Below are 19,104 nucleotides of genomic sequence, written 5' to 3' on the forward strand. Positions count from 1 at the left end.
GTTTTCTGGAAAAGTATCGACAGTTAAGTAACTTGGACAAGAACTGGAAGAAATTGAGGTCCTGTCCACATGTAGCCGGGGATCTGCCAAAACGTAGATATTTTTCTACGTTTTGGCCTGTCATCCACACGAAAACGGAGTTTTTTCACACGAAAACGGATCTTTTTAAAAACTCCGGCCAAAGTGAAGATCTGCGTTTTCTCCGTTTTGGGTGTCTGCGTGTAGACAGACAAAAACGGAGTTTTAATGTCCGCAACGTCACTTTCCGCAACAAAAAATGCTGACATCACGTGTGCGACCTGTGTTTACACTAGCCGACAGCATGGATGCCCTCAGAGCTGCGCTCGCTTTATCAATTGTCCAAGCGCTTTTTACTTGTTTGTTTTTGCAAGCGGAATTACTGCTCCTTGCGGAAGACCACAGACTACGCTGACTGGATACAATTCGGGGGAAGTACTGCCGCCTACAGGTCTGGCATGTCCTTAACAACGTATTTATCCGGGTACTTGTGGACAGAGTTATTTTTATAAATGAGGTGGTGTGGATGCAAGTTTTTGGAGGGGCGGATATTTGTTTTTTAAAAACCCGGCTACGTGTGGACTAGACCTAAGATGCAACTTACTGCTATGACTGAAAACATTAACAAAGTGCTGTCTCAACAAACCACCTTTTGGGCCTAGTGAATGACATATCAGAGCTAAAAACCTTTATTAATAACAGCAATAAGTAGATTGATGAGAAGATTGAACTGCTGGAACAAAGGATTGATGATTTTGAGCAATGTTCCTGGGCAGATGAAATCATCATTAGCGGCCTGGCTACCACCCATCGCAGCTATGCTAGAGTTGCTGCTACAACAAGCAAAGATCCAGGGGAGGACAAATCTCCTGAGGAGCAACGCACTCTAGAGCAACAAGTGGTCGAATTCATCAACAGTAAGAACATTCACTTAGAGAGTCAGCAAATCTCAGCTTGTCATATTCTCCCTCGCAAGGACAGAATTCATCCACCTGTCATTGTAGTCAGATTTGCTAATCGAAAGCACAAGGCTGAAATATTGAGACAAGCTAAAAAACTATTAAAAAATGGAGAAGTATGGATTAAGAGGAGTGGCTCATTCATGGTTGAGGAGTTATTTGGACAATAGGAAGCAATATGTAGAAATCAATAATACAAACTCAAAATTTAGGAAGGTTACTTGTGGTGTTCCCCAGGGGTCTGTTCTTGGACGAAAACTTTTTTTGACTTTACATTAATGATATTTGTAAGGTCACTAATTTATTGAAATTTGTCATTTTAGCAGATGATACAAATTTATGTTGTTCAGGTAATAATTTACAGAAATGTTTGTCCTTAATAGAAAAAGAATTGGGAATCCTTAAGACTTGGTTTGATATTAATAAACTATCACTCAATTTAAAAAAGACTAAATTTATGATATTTGGTAATCAAAAGGAACTTGACAGGGAAATTAACTTAAAAATATGGAATGTTGAAATTGAAAGGGTGATGGGATTTAAATTTTTGGGGATGGTTATTGATCATAAAATGAAATGGAGACAGCATGTTTATTACATTAAAGGAAAACTTTCTAAGATTATAGCAATACTGTACAAATCAAGACATGTTGAATTATGCAGCGTTACATATCATTTATTGTTCACTCATACTACCTTACATTTCATACTGTGTGGAAGCCTGGGGACTGACTAATCAAACGTTAGTGCAATAGTTCTCTTACAAAAACGTGCAATACATATTATTAATAAGGCAGATTATTTGGCGCATACACATCCGTTGTTTTTAAAATCACATGTTATGAAATCTAATGATTTAGTTTACTATAAAATAATCCAAATAATGTATGAAGCTAAATTAAAGCTACTTCCGCAAAGTATACAAACGTTTTTTTTTCTTGTGTAGAAACTAAGTATGATTTTAGAGATATTAATACACGTATTGTTCCTTTGGTAAAAAAAAGAAGTTAAAAGGAAATGTATATCTGTGGTGGGGGTTAAATTATGGAATAATGCAGTGTAAATGTAAGAACTTGTGGTGCATTTTTTTTGTTTAAAAGGATGGTTTTGAAGATAACTTGACGGTTACAAAAGTTTATAAGTTGTGTTGATGAATGAAGGGGTATTGTGAACTTATTTGACTAAATGGTGTATATTTCTCCTTCTCTTCTATTTTGCTTAAATTGTACAGATTTGTGTTAAAGGGGTAGATTACTTTGTTTAATTTGTTCTAAAGGTCAGGCATAAATATAAGCATGTTGCTTCGGCCTGAGCCTTTTCAGTAACTTTAAATGTAATGTAATATGTTATGTGTTATTGCTTATATTATTATGTTTTGACTGAATAAATTCAATTCAATTTAATAAAATGAATGTTCCCTTACAACAAGCATACACCCAACACCCGGTTTCTCTGTGATTTATTTATATTTCCCCTGAATAGAATTGCATCAAAATATAATTATGTCTGCATGGGTTGTATTAGAAAAGTAAAAATATAAAGGATTTAAGGATAAATGAGTCATGCAAATTAGAGTTGTTTGGTATTTTTGTTGCAAGCTATAAATACGTAACCTCTGTAATGTCCAGTTTAGGTCATTTTTCACCTACATCTACATCTGTAGACATAATTCCATCCTCTAAAGTGGATTTCAATTCCATCTCCCAACAAGCCAGAAGACTGCAGCTCTGAACACATGATAACATATTGCCAACAAACTGTTCCCATCTCAAGGCCTTAAGCATCCCCTTATCGCTTCTACAGGATTCCTCCTGCCTCTGAATGAAAGTGAACATTTTCAGCTCATATGAGTTAATTAATCATGAAATGAAATGAACAATATAGTTAAATGAAATGTTTTGAATAACCTGTGCCTAATTCAATGAAGTTGAAATGAATTTTAATATTACAATGAAACATTTTGATGTTATGATCAGTAATGTTTGGTTTAACAAGTGAATCATTATCTACACTCATACACAATGTTCATAAGATATAAATTGTGGTTAACGTCACTGCACATAAAGATTCTTTATCCACAGAACTAGAACATCTTTTGTGTCTGGAAAAGACGTGTGTTCTGAGGTTTGTTTGTTAAACACCTCTTAACCTCTTTTGTCCTGATTGGCCATGTAATCATAACATGGGAATATTAAAACAGAATCACTTGCGGAGTGATCCAGTTAGTTTTTGAGCAGAACTCCGGACTGGCCACCAGGGGAAAACTCTCTAACCACAGCATCTCTTGACAAGCTGTCAAAATTTGCTACACGCTGAAGCTGACACGACAAACGGTTACTGCAGAACAAAGCTGATACAGTTCCAACTCCTTAAGAGTCCTTCTAGACGCAACTAGTTCCAACCCGTTGTGCCTGGTGACATCTCTGGACTGAAGAAGTCGGAGCTGCGGTTAATCTACTGAACCTCGGTGCTCAGAGGTCATCCGAACTGTCTGACCTCCGGATCCGCGAAGAGGGTCTCCAAAAGGGTGAGGTGCACACAGCATGATTGTGTCTGATGTGGTTTTATTAACCATCAACTTATAGTTATAGCAGACCAAATTCACTCCCACTCAGAACTTAGTTTCTTCAGATACGAGGGTTCTGATAACGTCACATTCACACATCATCACACCTCACATTCCATCCACTTAAATTCATTCATCACACAGTGTACTAGCTGCCATGTTTTTAATTGTTTAGAAAATAAATGTCTTACTTTTTATAAACTCGACTCTCTTCTTGAGTTAATACAAAGTGTCTGACAATCCCTGAAGAATTCTAATTCTTCTGGTTCAAAGATCAATCAGACTGGATTTCCATATTTATATGGACATTCACATCTTATTGGTCAAAGTGTAGTGTAGTATATCAAGCTTTAAGAGCACCCAAATACATACGTATGCTACTCCTACACATCACAGTGTAGAGATAAGCACAATAGTTATTAATCACAGTTAGACTAAATTAGTGAAATGATCCTTATTTGTAGAAGTCAACTTAAACTTGATTCCACCCAAAATAAAATCCCAAAGTAAAGACGAATCAGATATTGGATCACATTGCTGAAGACAAAGCTTGATTGTTATTTGCCAAAGAGAAAGAAACTGTCATAGCAGATAAAACATTTGAAGTCTTTACATAACTTGCTTTAATGTTTCGCCAAGGTCTTGCATTGGTGATGGTAGAGTCTGACCGCTGCACAAAGCCTTCTCTAGCACATCCCAAAGATTCTCAATGGGGTTAAGGTCTGGACTCTGTGGTGGCCAATCCATGTGTGAAAATGATGTCTCATGCTCCCTGAACCACTCTTTTACTATTTGAGCCCGATGAATCCTGACATTGTCATCTTGGAATACTGTATGTGTGAGGATATTTCCAGAAACTACATTATGACTGACAACCAAACACAGGCTCCGTTTTTCTAATGGAGGTTTAAAACTAGCACCTGATGAGCAGTAAATAAGCAGAGAGATAGACTTTCCTGTGTTAAACATAATAATCTCATCCCAATTAAGTAATCACTAACCCCTTCAGCATTCCGAACAGATTGATTAGTGTTTAATGAAAGGTGCCATGACGCTGCTGGTTAGGGATGCTTCTGATTTAACAACATGCAGAAGCGATTTTCTCTTCGAAGCTTTTCGATTAGTTTCAAAATGTTGTGAAAATTAGGGGCGGGGGGGGGGGGGGCAAAATGGAAACCCATCTGCTTGGTTAGGTGCTCGTCCATCGGGTATATCCAGCGAGTTAATAAAAGCATTTCATTACAATAAGAGCAGAAATATGCTAATAAACTCTCCTGTGTGTAAAATGTTCTGAACACACGGTGTATTCAGGAAACACAGCGTGATGGTGACATGGCGAAGGATGATTGTCAGGTTTGTTTAGGCGTGAAAACAAAAATTTTCTAAATCACAAATTACACAAACTCATTTATAGACTTAAACAGCAAACCAGATGATGCAGCACAAGCAACGCACTTGTTATCATTGATATGTACCCACTGTTGTATGTTAGCATAAAAATACCAGCAGCCAATCAGATGGAAGCAGCTCAAAGCATGCAGGCTTCTTGATGACTTGCTTAAGTTCTAACTGAGCATCAGAGTGGAGAAGAAAGAAGATTAAAGGGACTTTGAATGTAGCATGGTTGTTGGTTGCAGGCGAGATGTAACTGGCCAGCAGCAGCTTGGTCAACTTTACTCATATTTTAATACACTTGCAGTGGTTGATTGATTGCCTTGTAAGTTGTATGGTGTAAAACAGCTCTGGTGTGCCTGTTTCAGGAATTTGAAAAGAGCCAGATCAGAGCTGAGCTTCAGACGACAGGATTTGGAGTTTTATTTGCTGATGTTTGGACAGCTCGTGAGACAACATGGGGACTCCATGAATGTTAAGTGAACGTGTGACGTAGATCTGTCAGGCTTTTCTAAACCTAGAGTTTCACCTTCTATTTTCTATCAGAGGATAATGCAGGAGAGCCTGGATGAAAAACTCAGAGTGAAAAATTATAATAAGAAATAATAATAAAAAAATGTTTTTTACTGTGAAGTTGACCTTTAAAATGACAGAGGCCAAAACGGCTCATTCTGGAAGGTACTGAAAATGCCCAGAATAAAACTGCAGACATCATTTCATGTGAGAGGAATTTTATGCGCAAAACTCTATGAACCTCTTTTGTATCAACCATAGAACATTTACTTGTTATAACTTGTTTAAACATGTTGTCCTTTTTCAGATTAACAGAAGACATTCAACATCCACGGATTACTGAGAGCCCAAACTTTGGAGTCATTTACAAAGTTGCTAACAACAATGTTTTATTTGATGTCCCAGAACTGAAAGTATCTTCACGGATTATTTTTAAAAGCTGCTGGCTGTAAGTCATGAAGTTAACAAAGAGCCAATCTGTCAGCATTTTGTCTGATGCACAGTCAGCACCATCACCTGCAGAGGTCTGAACACTCGGACTGCATTCTAAAGCGGCACAAAACCAACACACTTCTACCATTTCTCTTATTTCTTGGAAAATACAGCTGCTTTTTTAAGACAAACCAAGCAACTTTTTCATATTTTTAAATCATTTTCTTGAGCCAGTATGTGCTAAAATGACCTTTCATAAGGTCATCGAAACATCACTCAACCCCCTACCGCTCTCTGTGGCCAGAATACCGCACTTGCAACTTCAGTGTGGACTTAGTAAAAATGTAGCTGACATGCCTGGCACTGAAGTCTGCTTCCAGCCCGTTTCCTGCATGTTTTAGATCATTGACACAGCTGACTGTTTAATTCAGTGAAGAATCACTCCTGTAGAAACTAATGAAGGCTGAGGAGACATTTTAGCAGTTAGATTAAAAAGAGAAACTCACAGTGAGGAGATAAGTTTCACTTTTGGTCTAAGGACAGAGAATGAGTAATGCACACTAGGGGGTGCTAAAAGCAAGAAAAACTAGTGTTGTTCTTTTGTATAATAATTCTGTGTGTTTCTTCTGAATGCATTTTTAAGTAATTTTTTTAAACAGAGGAAAGTTTTTTTTTACCTTGCTGACTGTTTTGATCACTCCTGCAATCTTCATCAGAGCTAGCCGCTAATGGCGGCATCACTTCCTTCTCTGTTTATTCGCGGGCGACACCGTCCTCTGCTGCCCGCGAATAAATGGAGAAGGAAATGATGTCGTCATTAGCAGCTAGCTCTGATGAAGACCGCAGGAGTGATCGAAACTGTCAGCAAAGTAAAAAAAATACTTTCCTGTGTTTAAAAATATTACTTAAAAATGCCAAGAGTGTGTGTGTGTGTGTTTAACTTTCTCATCTTTAACATGTATCTTCTATAAAATAAACAGGCAACACAGAGGGAAAAGAGTTACATTTCTAGTTGCAGCTATTTCTGAGGAGTTTTTGTGTTTATTTTTCTTTACATAACTGACAGGAGCCCTTATTGACTCCTGTTCAGAAGAAAACGCCGCTCACCTGTGAGTTGAACCTGAGCCGGCAGACGCTGCAGGACACATGCTTCCTCTTGGCTGTGGGAGGGAGGCCGAGGGTGTGATGGAGGATAGCTTTCTGCACCGGGTCCATCTGGAGGACACACACACACACACATAGAGAGGCTAATTAAAATGGTGCTAAAGCTGACCTGTAAATTCCCTGTCACTCACTGGGCTGTGAAGAGAAAACAGGCTGCCTGGAGCTTCTGAAAAACTAGCCGTCAATCTGCCAACCCCAGGGAGTGAATTCCACCTTTTCTCAGCATTATTTCTCCCATTTGCTCCTATTAGACACATGCCAAGTGTTTTTACTGACCTTTCCATAGGCATTTAAATGATTTTTGTTATGCATGTTCTGCACTGCAGTGGTTCATCTCAAAGAGAAAGAGCAGGAGTTTTGGCATGAAGAGCGTCAGCCTACAGCCAGAGATGGAGGGCTTTTAAATACAGAACAGAAGTTCTGCACCGAAAACTCGACAGGAAGATGAAGAAAACATGAGTCATGGCTGAAGACTGGAAGGTAGAGAAGCTTAATGATGCCTAAGAGATTATAAAGGAAAGGCTGTAGGACTGTAGCAACTAAACGAGGCACCACAGTTTTCATAGACTACCGTAGGAAAAAAGGAAGGGAATTGTCAGATTTTTCTCAATGCTTTGGTTTATGAGCAGGTTTTGAAATAATTAAATGTTTCTTAATTGAGATTTCTTAAACTGTTGGCACAATATTTCATGAACCACTACACAAATCAGGATGGTTGATCCAGATAAAACAAAAGAAAAGAGAAGCAAACACTCAAAATGCCGTACTTCCATTAATTTAAAGTAGCGGAGAGCAATTCCCTTAGTTGCCTTCACTGGGATCTCTGGGACAGTTTAGGACAGGTCCAGATTCCACCTTTTATCTGAAACGTGGTGAACCCCAAGGTTCTGTGTTCGGTCCAGTTTTATTATCAACACATTTGGACAGAGCATTAATGAATGGATGACATTTGCCACTTTAATAATGATTCAGCAGTTTTCAGTCTCAACTAATCGAGTACCGATCAGAAGTTAATAACTCCTGTCAAAACTCTGAAAGGACTGACGGTTGCTTCAGAAAGCCCGGTTCCTCCGATCAGGCTAAAAAAAAAAAAAAAAAAAAAAAAACGTAGTCAAACTTGAAGAAATAGGTTGTTCACACAAATCAATGTTTCTTCAACTTTTAGCATCTGAAATATCTCTAAACTGAGTTTGTTGTCTCATTTAACATGAAGATGTGGAAAGATGAGGAAACACTTTTTTAGAGAGCATCTCTCAAGATAAAAACCACAAGGTTCACATGAACATTAAAAATATTTAAATAAAAACATTGATTTCAAACGATTATAAAAAGAAATGCAAGTATAAATTCTGAGTAAAAATGGAAAAGAAAAAGTAAACACTGACACATTATCGAGATGGTTTGGACCCAAAATGCAGATTACCCAGGATGACATGAGGCAGGAGTTGATATGTAAAGTAAAAATCCTTTATTTGGAGGAAGAACAAAAATAAATCCAAACGGCAGCGAGCCAAAAATCCAAAGTCCAGAAGAACCAAAGCTCACTTAGAGCACAGAACTGGGACGAGTGAACAAAGGTCAAACAGAGCATCAGAAAACGCTGACATAAAAACAACAAACACACTGACAGCAACAATGGACCAACAACCACAGAGTGACAAGACAAGGCTTATAAACAGGAGGGAGGTAATCAGGGAAACAGGTGACAGGTGTGAGGAGTGTGAGCTGAGGAGAAACTGGTGGAATCAATTAACAAAATGGGAAGGGAAGGAGCTTGACCAGAGGGCAGATAAACATCAACACAAAACTAAACCTAAAGCCTGAGGGCCAAAAACAAACAACTAATAACCAGACGGATGAGGAGGACTAAATAAAGATTGATTAGGAATGGGGAATGATTAGAAGGATACCTGGGGAAGTCTACAGAGGGCTGGAGATACAACTTAAGACACACAACAGAGATGCAGACAAAGGACACATGAGGGCGCTAAGAGAACACAAAAGGAGAACCTGGAGTGGGAACTGGAGGAGCTGGGGAACAAAGGGACACAGAAGATGACAAACACAGGATTTCGAAAGAAAAATAAAGGACTGAAACACAAATCTGAGAAGATTCTTCATGCTTTTATTTTCTATGATGTAAAATACTGTAACTCACTTTTCACTCGTTTAAAAAATGTCCTTGATGGTCCAGGACACTGCAAAGCTCCTAACAGAAGATCACTTCAGTTTTAATATCTCTGTTAACTTTAGTTCAAACTCCTCTTTAAAAAACCAAAATGTAAATGGAGTCGTTGGGTCTTCAAACCATTGATGATCGATAAAGGGAGCTACAGAAAAGAATTTTACTTTTAGCAAATATTCAAACTTGTTCATAACTCTGAACACGCACTCTGACTGAACTACAGTTTTCAATTTCAAGATCTTCAACCTGCAGCAGTTCAAATTTCTACTAAGAATAAGCACTAATGTCACGTCCACCTGCATTTGCCCGACTCACATTCTGAATCACCTCATGATAGATCCATTTGGTTTTACTGCGATCTGGATTTCTTCCATTAAAACTGTAAAATTGGTCAATAACCCACATGGAAGACTGTTGACTCTGTTGTCATTAAACTGATGCAAGACAGTTTTTCCTGGTCGGACAGTTTTTGTGTGATTATTTGGGTTAAAACAGAATATTTCTACAGCTAAAACTAATTCATGCTGAATGTCTGTTGTGAGTTTTGGACTTCCGTCTTTTGCTTGTGGAGAACTTTCTGCACAACAATAACAAGTTTAGTTCATATTTCTTGGAGGCGCTGCTGGCTGACAGCATGCAGGACCTCAGGTCTGTCTCTCTTATTATCTTACTCTTTCACAGCTTCACTCATTACTCTAACAGAGTGTTTTATTGGGAATTTCCCCTGATCTGTCGGCATAAGTGAAACCAAGCTGTTCCCACACAGATAATGAGTGTTAGTAGGATTGTTCATTTGACAAAAAGAAAGAGAAATTACCAGAATGCAAACAAACACAAAAGACCTTCTGCTGAGCAGGAGCTGCACACATTTAGCCTGTGAAACTACATTGTACATGTTTCCTGTTTGCCTCTTGCCGTGAGGCTGCAGAGCTTCGGGGAATGAACAACCACATCTGCTTGTCTCTGGAAAAGTCTGCGGGGAACACTTGGCTGGAGAAAGTGGAAAGGTGATGGTGAGACGTGGGAGGATGAATCCATCTCCACAATTGTTCTAGAGAGGGCAGTGGCGATGATGTTTCAGCGTTGGGCTGTAGAGAGACGTCTCCTAAAGGACGCAAACGCATGAAGAACAGTTCTATTTAGATATTCATAATTGGAGTAAACCAGAAGCTGGCGTCAGGTTGCATCTCTGAAATCACAACAGAAAAGCTTGCTGGGAGAAAATGAGCTATACAAATACGATTTTTTTTTTATAAGGACTTCCCAGGGAGAAAATAATCAAGTGCAACTGATAAAAGCAACACCGGCTGTTTAAAAAGTGACGTCTGTGTGAGAGGATGACGAGCAGCTGGGTGGTTATAGAGTCAGCTGAACTTTGAGTTTATCTCACCGAGGGCAGACAGAGGTCAGGTGAGGCTGAACAGGAGTGGAAAATTCCAGAAAAGACCCCGGGTCTGGTCAAAAAGTCATACAAATATTCAGCTAGTTTCTATTGTCCTGTGCAATTATCATAGACTTTGTCAAAAAATTTTATAGGGATTAAAAAAATGGAGAAACTGATGAGAGACTTGGGATCAACCCGAATCCAACAGCATTTACACACATCTGAAACTGTAAAATGTTATTTGTGTCCATTACTTCTATAAAAAGTAAATTACTCACTTTATCTTATCTCCTTGCATCATACTACATAAACTGTTTTAATAACCACTGTCACAGTTAAAGATGGTCAGAACCATGGACTATATAGACTATGTGAGTGGACTCTGTGACATCACCTGTACGTTTCTGAAGAGCTGACCTGAAGCACAGTGGGCGGTTCCTATCACTCCCATCTTGGCCGTGTCACGTGTTTCCTCACTCGCCAAATAAAAAAATGGAGTTGAGAGGGTGGGGGCAGAAGATTGACACCCATCGAACTCTGACCTGATGTTGCAACAAGCAAACTGAGCCATCAAAGCTAATGGAGGATGGTGGGTGCTTTCAGCCAGAAAACCGCGGTTGAGCGCCTCTGGTACCCTCTGCCGTGAGGTTGTAATACTTTTAACGTGAGGCTGAGGCTCAGGCCTCCTTGTAGCAAGCAGGAGGACAAGCCATGAATGCTGAGGGCTGATCTGACACCTGTCTATCAAAAGAACATACCCTAATTATTCATAGTTTCAACTCATCTAAACAGATTAAAAATAAAATCCACCCTCCCCAGAGTTGTCATGAGGTCAAACTACATCTAATAAACCTAAAATGTATTTTTGAACCAGGCTGTAAACATGTTTATTTCTGCTGTGAATTTAGCCATTTTTTTACTCAGGAGTCAATAGGAACTTTCTCCTTTCTGGATCCAGCTCCTAGTGGAGGAGGAGGGAACTGCAATTTTTTGTAACTTCCACATTGGCTTCACTTTTGGCAGGTGAAGTTTGCCTCTTGGTCAAAACCCATAAAAAGGCCTTCAAACACACTGTTTATGAACTGTTGTTAATCAACACCAGTGGCAGACCAGAACATTTCCCAGTGCTCCTGATGGTGAGTGCGTGATGTTCACAGAGATGTTTAACAAACACAGATTGACGATCAAGAAAGAGCGTCCCCATGCAACGACTGTTGTTTAAAACAGACTGGAACTACACATTGAAGGTGTGGTTGACTGAAAAAAACTTTGTTATTATTATCGCCGATCATAATTTGTCACTCTGAGTTTTTTTATGCAGGCTGAACATTAAAACAGTCTCCTACGCCTATCTCCTCTTAGCTTCTTACAGAAAGTAGATGGTGAAACTCTAGGATTTGATAATCCTCACATGTTAATGTCACACTGTGAATTTGCATTCATGTCCTCGCCCATCTTGGCTCGTGCCTGCCCACAGGAATGCTTTCCTTTATTTATTTATTTTTTTACAACGAGGACAGAGGCGGAGAGTGTATTGGTGACGATGACTTTGCAACATGGCTGAATGCTTTCTTTTAACCAATCAGAAGCGAGATGTGTGCATATCATTATTAATAATGAGTAATCCTGCTGTTTTCAAGCCCACCTCTGCACCAGCAAACTTCTGCATCTCAGAACAGGGGCATCATATCTTTTTTTAATGACACATAAAGATTTGACTTACACTAGAGAACGCTGCAAATGTATTGAATAAATGAGTAAACCACACCTTTAAGATGGCTGTTTTCAGAGAGACCAACCCAGTTTACTGTGATCCTCCAGAAAAACACACAATAACTTTAATCATTTTAGTATTCCTGTAGTCTTCAAGTTTGGCTGAACAAAAATAAAGAAAAGCTAAAAAAAAAAATCATGGATTTCTTCTTAATTTGGTTTTATTACCTTCTATTTGAGATCAATGAACGTCAATTCAGCTTAGTCTGCGGTAGGATGATAGGATATCAATAATTAAGGGAATCTGCTTGTAATTACATTTGTTGGACAACAACGAGACATCTCGTGAAAAGCTTCTGATCGTGCAAAAATCCACTCATGGATCCAGGAACACAATCGGAGCTGACAGGATGAGTGAAATGTTGGGATTTAGCCAGAGGGAACAGGCCACAGCTTGGTATGAAGTTTTATGTGTCATTTTAGATTTTCAACATCAGCTAAAAAAAAAAATCATTCTTATTAATAGCAATCCCATTGGTTAGATTATTTTAAATGCATTCAGATTATTTAAGGTTCTTTTCCCCAAGGGCTCCAGTTATATTTAAAAGTTTGGAACTTATTTCTTGTAAAGCTTTTAAGAGTCAGATTTCTCTGGTCTGCTGCATAAAACCCAAAAAGTTTTAACCTATTATGCGGAAGTTGTCTTTGTTACATTTTAATTCCAGGTTAGAAAAAGCCCAGCAGACTTGATTTTTCTATTCTGCTACTTAGTAGTAATTTTGAAACGCATATTTTTTATCTTCTTCCTCTTTTATCGCTTTTTCCTGTTTCATTTGAAACGCTATTTATCTGAAACAAAGTGAGCAGTAATTGTATTTGTGAGAGGCCTTGATCTTAGTCTGTAATTACTGTGAAAATTAATATTCCTGGTTTTGCAATAACAATCTTCCCGCAACAAAAGCTGCTATTTTTGTTGTAAGAAGTGAACATTATCAGTCTCGGATGCCTCCTGACAGTGCTTCTGTTCACAGACAATACTCAGTATCACAAAGTACTCCTCGTGGGTATTTTCAAACACTTATAATTACTGTATGTGTAGAAATCATCAACGAGGGATGTTTTTGTGTCTCGGAGCTGCGGTTGAGTTTTATCTGTTTAGACGTCTCTGCAGCCCTGCTGGGGGAATCAGTGCTTTTCACATTTAGTTATGGGCAGATGTTCATGTTTGCTAATGCATAAAAATGCCACCTTTCCTACGACTGCTAGCTGAATTTTGAAAGCTTTAAATAATAGGCTTCGTGCTTAAATTTGCTCTCACCAATTGGCTGCTGCGTGCTGCTTTAGCGACTGAGCTCTCAGAATATTAAACATTACTGAAGCCCATAAAACGGAGAAAAGGCTATCAGAAGATACCCGAGCATTCTCAGGTAACCATTTCCTCAGTTCATTTTGTAATTTAAGAAGTGAGACTTATCAGGAAGTGGTGAGGTCATGCTGAGGTCTGAGAGAGCCAGAAAACTTTCTGAGAAAGCTTTCACTGGGTTCTAGCTTCAGAAGATCTGATGGGCCCGAGGGTTTAGTCAGTGTTCACGGCTCCTTTCACTAAACCATCTGAGATGCCTTCAGTGTGTTGGATCAGGGGATGCGAGGGATCAGGACAAGTGGCTTTAAGATTAATACATCAAAATCTAAGAATGATTACAACTATTTTGCTTGAAATAATTATTTGTGAGGGAAAGATCTGATATTATAAATGACCCGCACTTGCATAGCGCCTTTCAGAGTCAGAGGACTCCAAAGTGCTTTACACTGCAGTGCATCATTCATCCATTCACACACACATTCACACACTGATGGTGATGGGCTACAATGTAGCCACAGCTGCTCTGGGGAATAGCAGGTCTAATGTCTTGCCCAAGGACACAACAGACGGGATCAAACCTGCAACCTTACAATTACTGGACAACCCGCTGTACCTCCTGAGCTACTGCTGCCCACATTTTTATTGAAAATGTTGCTTGAGAAGGACATTTATTTCATTGTAACCTTCCTTCATATATGATGAACTCATTCACTGCCAATGACAATTTTTTTTACTTTGTGGGCGTCGGAACGTGCCCCCGCACCGTGAGAACAAACATCGCAGCTCAAAAGCCGATCTCCATCTGCATACGTCACACGTCACGTGATCAGGAAGCAGAAAATCCATGTGTTAGGAGATTGTTTTGGGCCGCTGCTGTAAAAAAAGTGGGACACGAAACGAAAAAGCTTCTGCCGATCACAAGTCAACAACGCATTATGAAAGAATGGATAATTAACTTTAAAAGCAGATGCTTTGATGTTCCACCTGAGAGTAAATCTGTGAGGCTTGTCACCAGCATTCAGACATCAATTCTGCTTGCTTCACAGCCAGACAGCACACGGGTAAAATAGATAGATAGATAGATAGATAGATAGATAGATAGATAGATAGATAGATAGATAGATAGATAGATAGATAGATAGATAGATAGATGATAGATAGATAGATAGATGATAGATAGATAGATAGATAGATAGATGATAGATAGATAGATGATAGATAGATAGATAGATGATAGATAGATAGATAGATAGATGATAGATAGATAGATAGATAGATAGATAGATAGATAGATAGATAGATAGATAGATAGATAGATAGATAGATAGATAGATAGATAGATAGATAGATAGATAGATAGATAGATAGATAGATAGATGATAGATAGATGATAGATAGATGATAGATAGATAGATAGATAGATAGATAGATAGATAGATAGATAGATAGATAGATAGATAGATAGATAGATAGATAGATAGATAGATAGATAGATAGATAGATAGATAGATAGATAGATAGATAGATAGATAGATAGATAGATAGATAGATAGATAGATAGATAGATAGATAGATAGATAGATAGATAGATAGATAGATAGATAGATAGATAGATAGATAGATAGATAGATAGATAGATAGATAGATAGATAGATAGATAGATAGATAGATAGATAGATAGATAGATAGATAGATAGATAGATAGATAGATAGATAGATAGATAGATAGAAATAAAAATGAAAGAACGGATAATGTTCAAAACATGTGGATTCTTCCTGAAGTAAGAGGTGAGTCTCCTCTTTGTTTTGGTAGTTTTGGCGTCGACATCATCCTAGCGCGCAACATTCTGTGACTCTTAAAAAAAACTTTAACAACGCTGAAAAACGCTGGCAGCAAAGAGCTTTTTTGATCAGGAAACGGCCGGCAGTGAATGAGTTAAGACATCTGACTGTGATTATTTCTATGTAAAATTCTTACACATTGCACGTTTAATTTAGTTACTTAACTTCTAGTTTCTGTCAACTAACAAATTAAAACACCTCTAATTAGAAGGTCACGTGTGTGTTCAGCTTACCACCTCTGCGAGTCCGTCTGATTGGACAAAAACGTAAAATGGATTCAGAGTGTAAATGTAAATAAGCTCAATCCAACTCAAACAGAACTGATATTTGGCACACTGATGCTGCAAAAATCCTAAATGTTTGATAAATTGCACAATTCGATTACTAAAAAACAAGAGGGTCAAGTTTATGAACAGCTGATGGAAAAGGGAGAAAAACAAACAGCTGAAAGAAACACTTTAAAGGGCCTAAAGCTGAAAGTCCTCCAGTCTAAACATCAATAACCATTTGTGGAGAAAGAGGCCAAAAGCTCTCAAAGAACTAAAACGCTTTGTTAGAAGAAGAAAAATAATATACTCAAGTGCAAAATAAAGACTATAATTGAAACATTTAGGAAAACTTTGGAGTCCATTTTTAGGTTTCTCCATTTTAAATCTGCTTTAAAATTTGTATGTTATTGTCATGTTTTACGCAGGGATGCCTTTAATAATGGAGGTGGTTTGAGGTTAAACTCAGAAGTACAAAAATGAGTAGAAGTTCTATTTTCAGACATAACAAACGTCAAAAGCATATTTTTTCTGGAACAACCTAAGAAATCAAGCTCCACTGTGCTTCTGAAGCTGAGAGTTTTTGTTTATCATTAGTTTTCAAACTGAAGGTTCTGGGTGTGTTTTTACAGATTAAACTACAAATACTTAGAGATTTTATCAACACAAAACACTTTCTCTTGGCGACTTAGCAGAATCCTGAACAGAACTCTTATATTCCTTCACAATAAGAGTCTGAAACATTTTGAAGTACCTTAAAGCAGCTGAAACTTTAAAATAATTTATCACTGTAACATTGTTTTCTGTTTAAGTTTTGTCAGACAGCAGGTTTAATTAACTATTAGCTTCAGAGGTTTTTGGGTACTTTTGTTTGTTTTAGTCTCTTATTTTCAAAGGATTGCACCATATGAATATACATTTACATGCTACTGCACACGTTCATTTACTCAACCTTAATGAGTGTGTTTGTATTGTGTTTGAAGGATGCAAATAATTCTGCTGCTCCCAATGTTTACATTTTCTTGTAAAAAGAACTCCATCCATCTTTCTCCATTTATGATAAATGACCCGCACTTGTATAGCGCCTCTCAGAGTAAGGACTCCAAAGCCCTTTACACTACAGTGTATCATTCATCCATTCACACACACATTCACACATTGGTGGTGATGAGTTTCGATGTAGCCACAGCTGCCCTGGGGCGCACTGACAGAGGCGAGGGGACCAGGGTTGGGTCACGGGGGCAGTAGCTTAAGCAGGGAGGCCCAGACTTGCGTCTCCCCAGCCACTTGGGCCAGCTCCTCCAGATGTTCCCTGTCCAGAAGAGAATCATAAATGCCCTGTATGTGTATAGCGGCTTCTTAGGGTTCTTCACCCCCCAAAGGTACTTCACAACATCAGTTATCCACACATTCACACGCTGGTGGGGATGAGCTACGATGTAGCCACAGCTGCCCTGGGGTGCACTGACAAAGGCGAGGCCTGCCGAACACAAGCGCAACCAGTTCCTCCGCCCACCACCAGCAGGCAAGGTGGGTTAAGTGTCTTGCTCAAGGACACAACAGCAGCATTCTCTGTTGGAAGCCAAGATCAAGCCTGCAACCTTCTGATTACTGACAGCCCTGCCCTCATCAGCTACTGCTGTCCCATAGTCTCTCCGGGATGTCCTGAGTCTTCCTTTAGGTCTCCGCCAGAATGGACGTGCCTGGAAAACCTCACCAGGGAGGCGTCCAGGAGGCATCCTGACCAGATACCCAAGCCACCTCAGCTCCTCTCGACATGGAGGAACAACAGATCTACTCCGAGCCCCTCCCTGATTACCTAGCGTATTGCCCTATGTCTAAGGGAGAGCCCAGCCACCCTGCAGAGAATACTCACTTTGGTTGCTTGTATCTGCAGTCTCAGTCTTCCAGTCACTACCCAAAGCTCGTGACCGGTGAGGGCTGGAATGTAGACTGACCGATTTATTGAGAGCTTTGTCTTCCGGCTCAGCTCTCTCTCCACATTTGGGTTTTTTAATTATCAAATTTCAATCTGTGATTCAAACTAGAATGTTGCCATTATTATAAAAAAGCACGGCTTGTGAATTTCCTGAGATAATGATGTTTAATGATTTTTACATTCATCTGCAGCAGGAAATAACCTTCCTCCTTAACCCATCAGATGGAAAAACTGCAGAACATAATAGGCCTTATGCTGATAATGTCTGAATGCAAAACTTGAACAGAAACAGCAGAAACTGATATTAGATGGATTATAAAGCATGTTCTTTACCTCCAGACACCAGATTTTGGATTTTTCTGCCCAGAATTAAAGTTAATTTGAGAATAAAGTAACGAAATCTGAAGCCTGGCAGAAAAATGAGCCTGAAACATTGAAAACTATATCACATTAACGCAGCAGAACCTCTGCTTGGCTCTGACACACTTTGTTGCTGAACTGGAGGGAAATAAACTGTTATGCAAGACGTTGCTTTTGTGAATCTTTTTTTTTTTTTTTGAAGGGAAAAGAGGATGACACATTAAGTTGGAAGGATTCTCTGGCAGGGAAAACAGACTCCACAGCTTGCTGGAAACCCAAGGAGGGAAAACTAGCTGGAGTCAAACTCATCTGGGCGATGAGAGAATGCGTGACCTCCAACATGTAAAGAGATAAAAATGCTCCTCTGACTCTCAGTGCAAATGTTTCTAACTTAGTAAGAAACATCATTAACAGTGAACGAATTAAGCTGCAATGAGAGATTTAAATTTTCTTCATCTGAATTTTTAGACTCTTCACTGACAACTCCCTCCACCTCCCTCCTGCACATCCTACTTTTGCAGTGAAGCAGCATTAAATCCCTGCACAGACACAAAACACGTCTGCAGAGAGCAGCTGCGGTGCTGCAAACAAGTTCTTCTCCAGGTTCGTCACTCATCAGCCACCCACTGAGCCACACAGTCCACATAAGCCACGCCTGACAGAAGCTGAAATGCTGTGCGAGCAAATGCAGCGTGACACGCATACGATCCACTCCAACACACACCACGTAATCACACACACGCTCCAAAGTATATCACAAATGCACACACTAACACCTGCAGCAGTGCACAGAGCACGGTGTCATTATCTGCCTTAAATTCAGCGGCATCGTTCAAATCACTTCCTACAGCAGTGATATGAAATTTTCCCCCAGCAGATCAAGTTGCTGCGCTGAGACTTGTCAGGACAAAGCCTCCGGCCAGAGGCGGAGGTAACGAGAAATCCACCTTTCGTGATCTGACAGCAGACGGCAAACACAGAAATATCAGAACAAGTAATGTTTGCAGA

At 39.1% G+C, this 19,104-nt stretch overlaps 2 protein-coding genes across 4 annotated transcripts in view; one reads left to right on the forward strand and one right to left on the reverse strand.

The window, feature by feature from the left end:
• The window catches only part of znf385d (zinc finger protein 385D), a 112,083-nt gene that overhangs the window by 43,607 nt on the left and 49,372 nt on the right, over positions 1-19,104 (reverse strand). For both annotated transcript variants that reach the window (XM_015949789.3, XM_015949788.3), the window contains exon 3: positions 6,988-7,095. In XM_015949789.3, coding sequence (XP_015805275.3) covers positions 6,988-7,095 — 108 coding nt within the window. The remainder of the gene's footprint in view (positions 1-6,987; positions 7,096-19,104) is intronic.
• Positions 1-19,104, forward strand: part of septin7b (septin 7b) — a 537,254-nt gene that overhangs the window by 8,135 nt on the left and 510,015 nt on the right. The window lies entirely within an intron of this gene.

The sequence above is a fragment of the Nothobranchius furzeri genome, chromosome 5, assembly GCF_043380555.1.
Source record: "Nothobranchius furzeri strain GRZ-AD chromosome 5, NfurGRZ-RIMD1, whole genome shotgun sequence".
NCBI classification, from domain to species: Eukaryota; Metazoa; Chordata; class Actinopteri; order Cyprinodontiformes; family Nothobranchiidae; genus Nothobranchius; species Nothobranchius furzeri.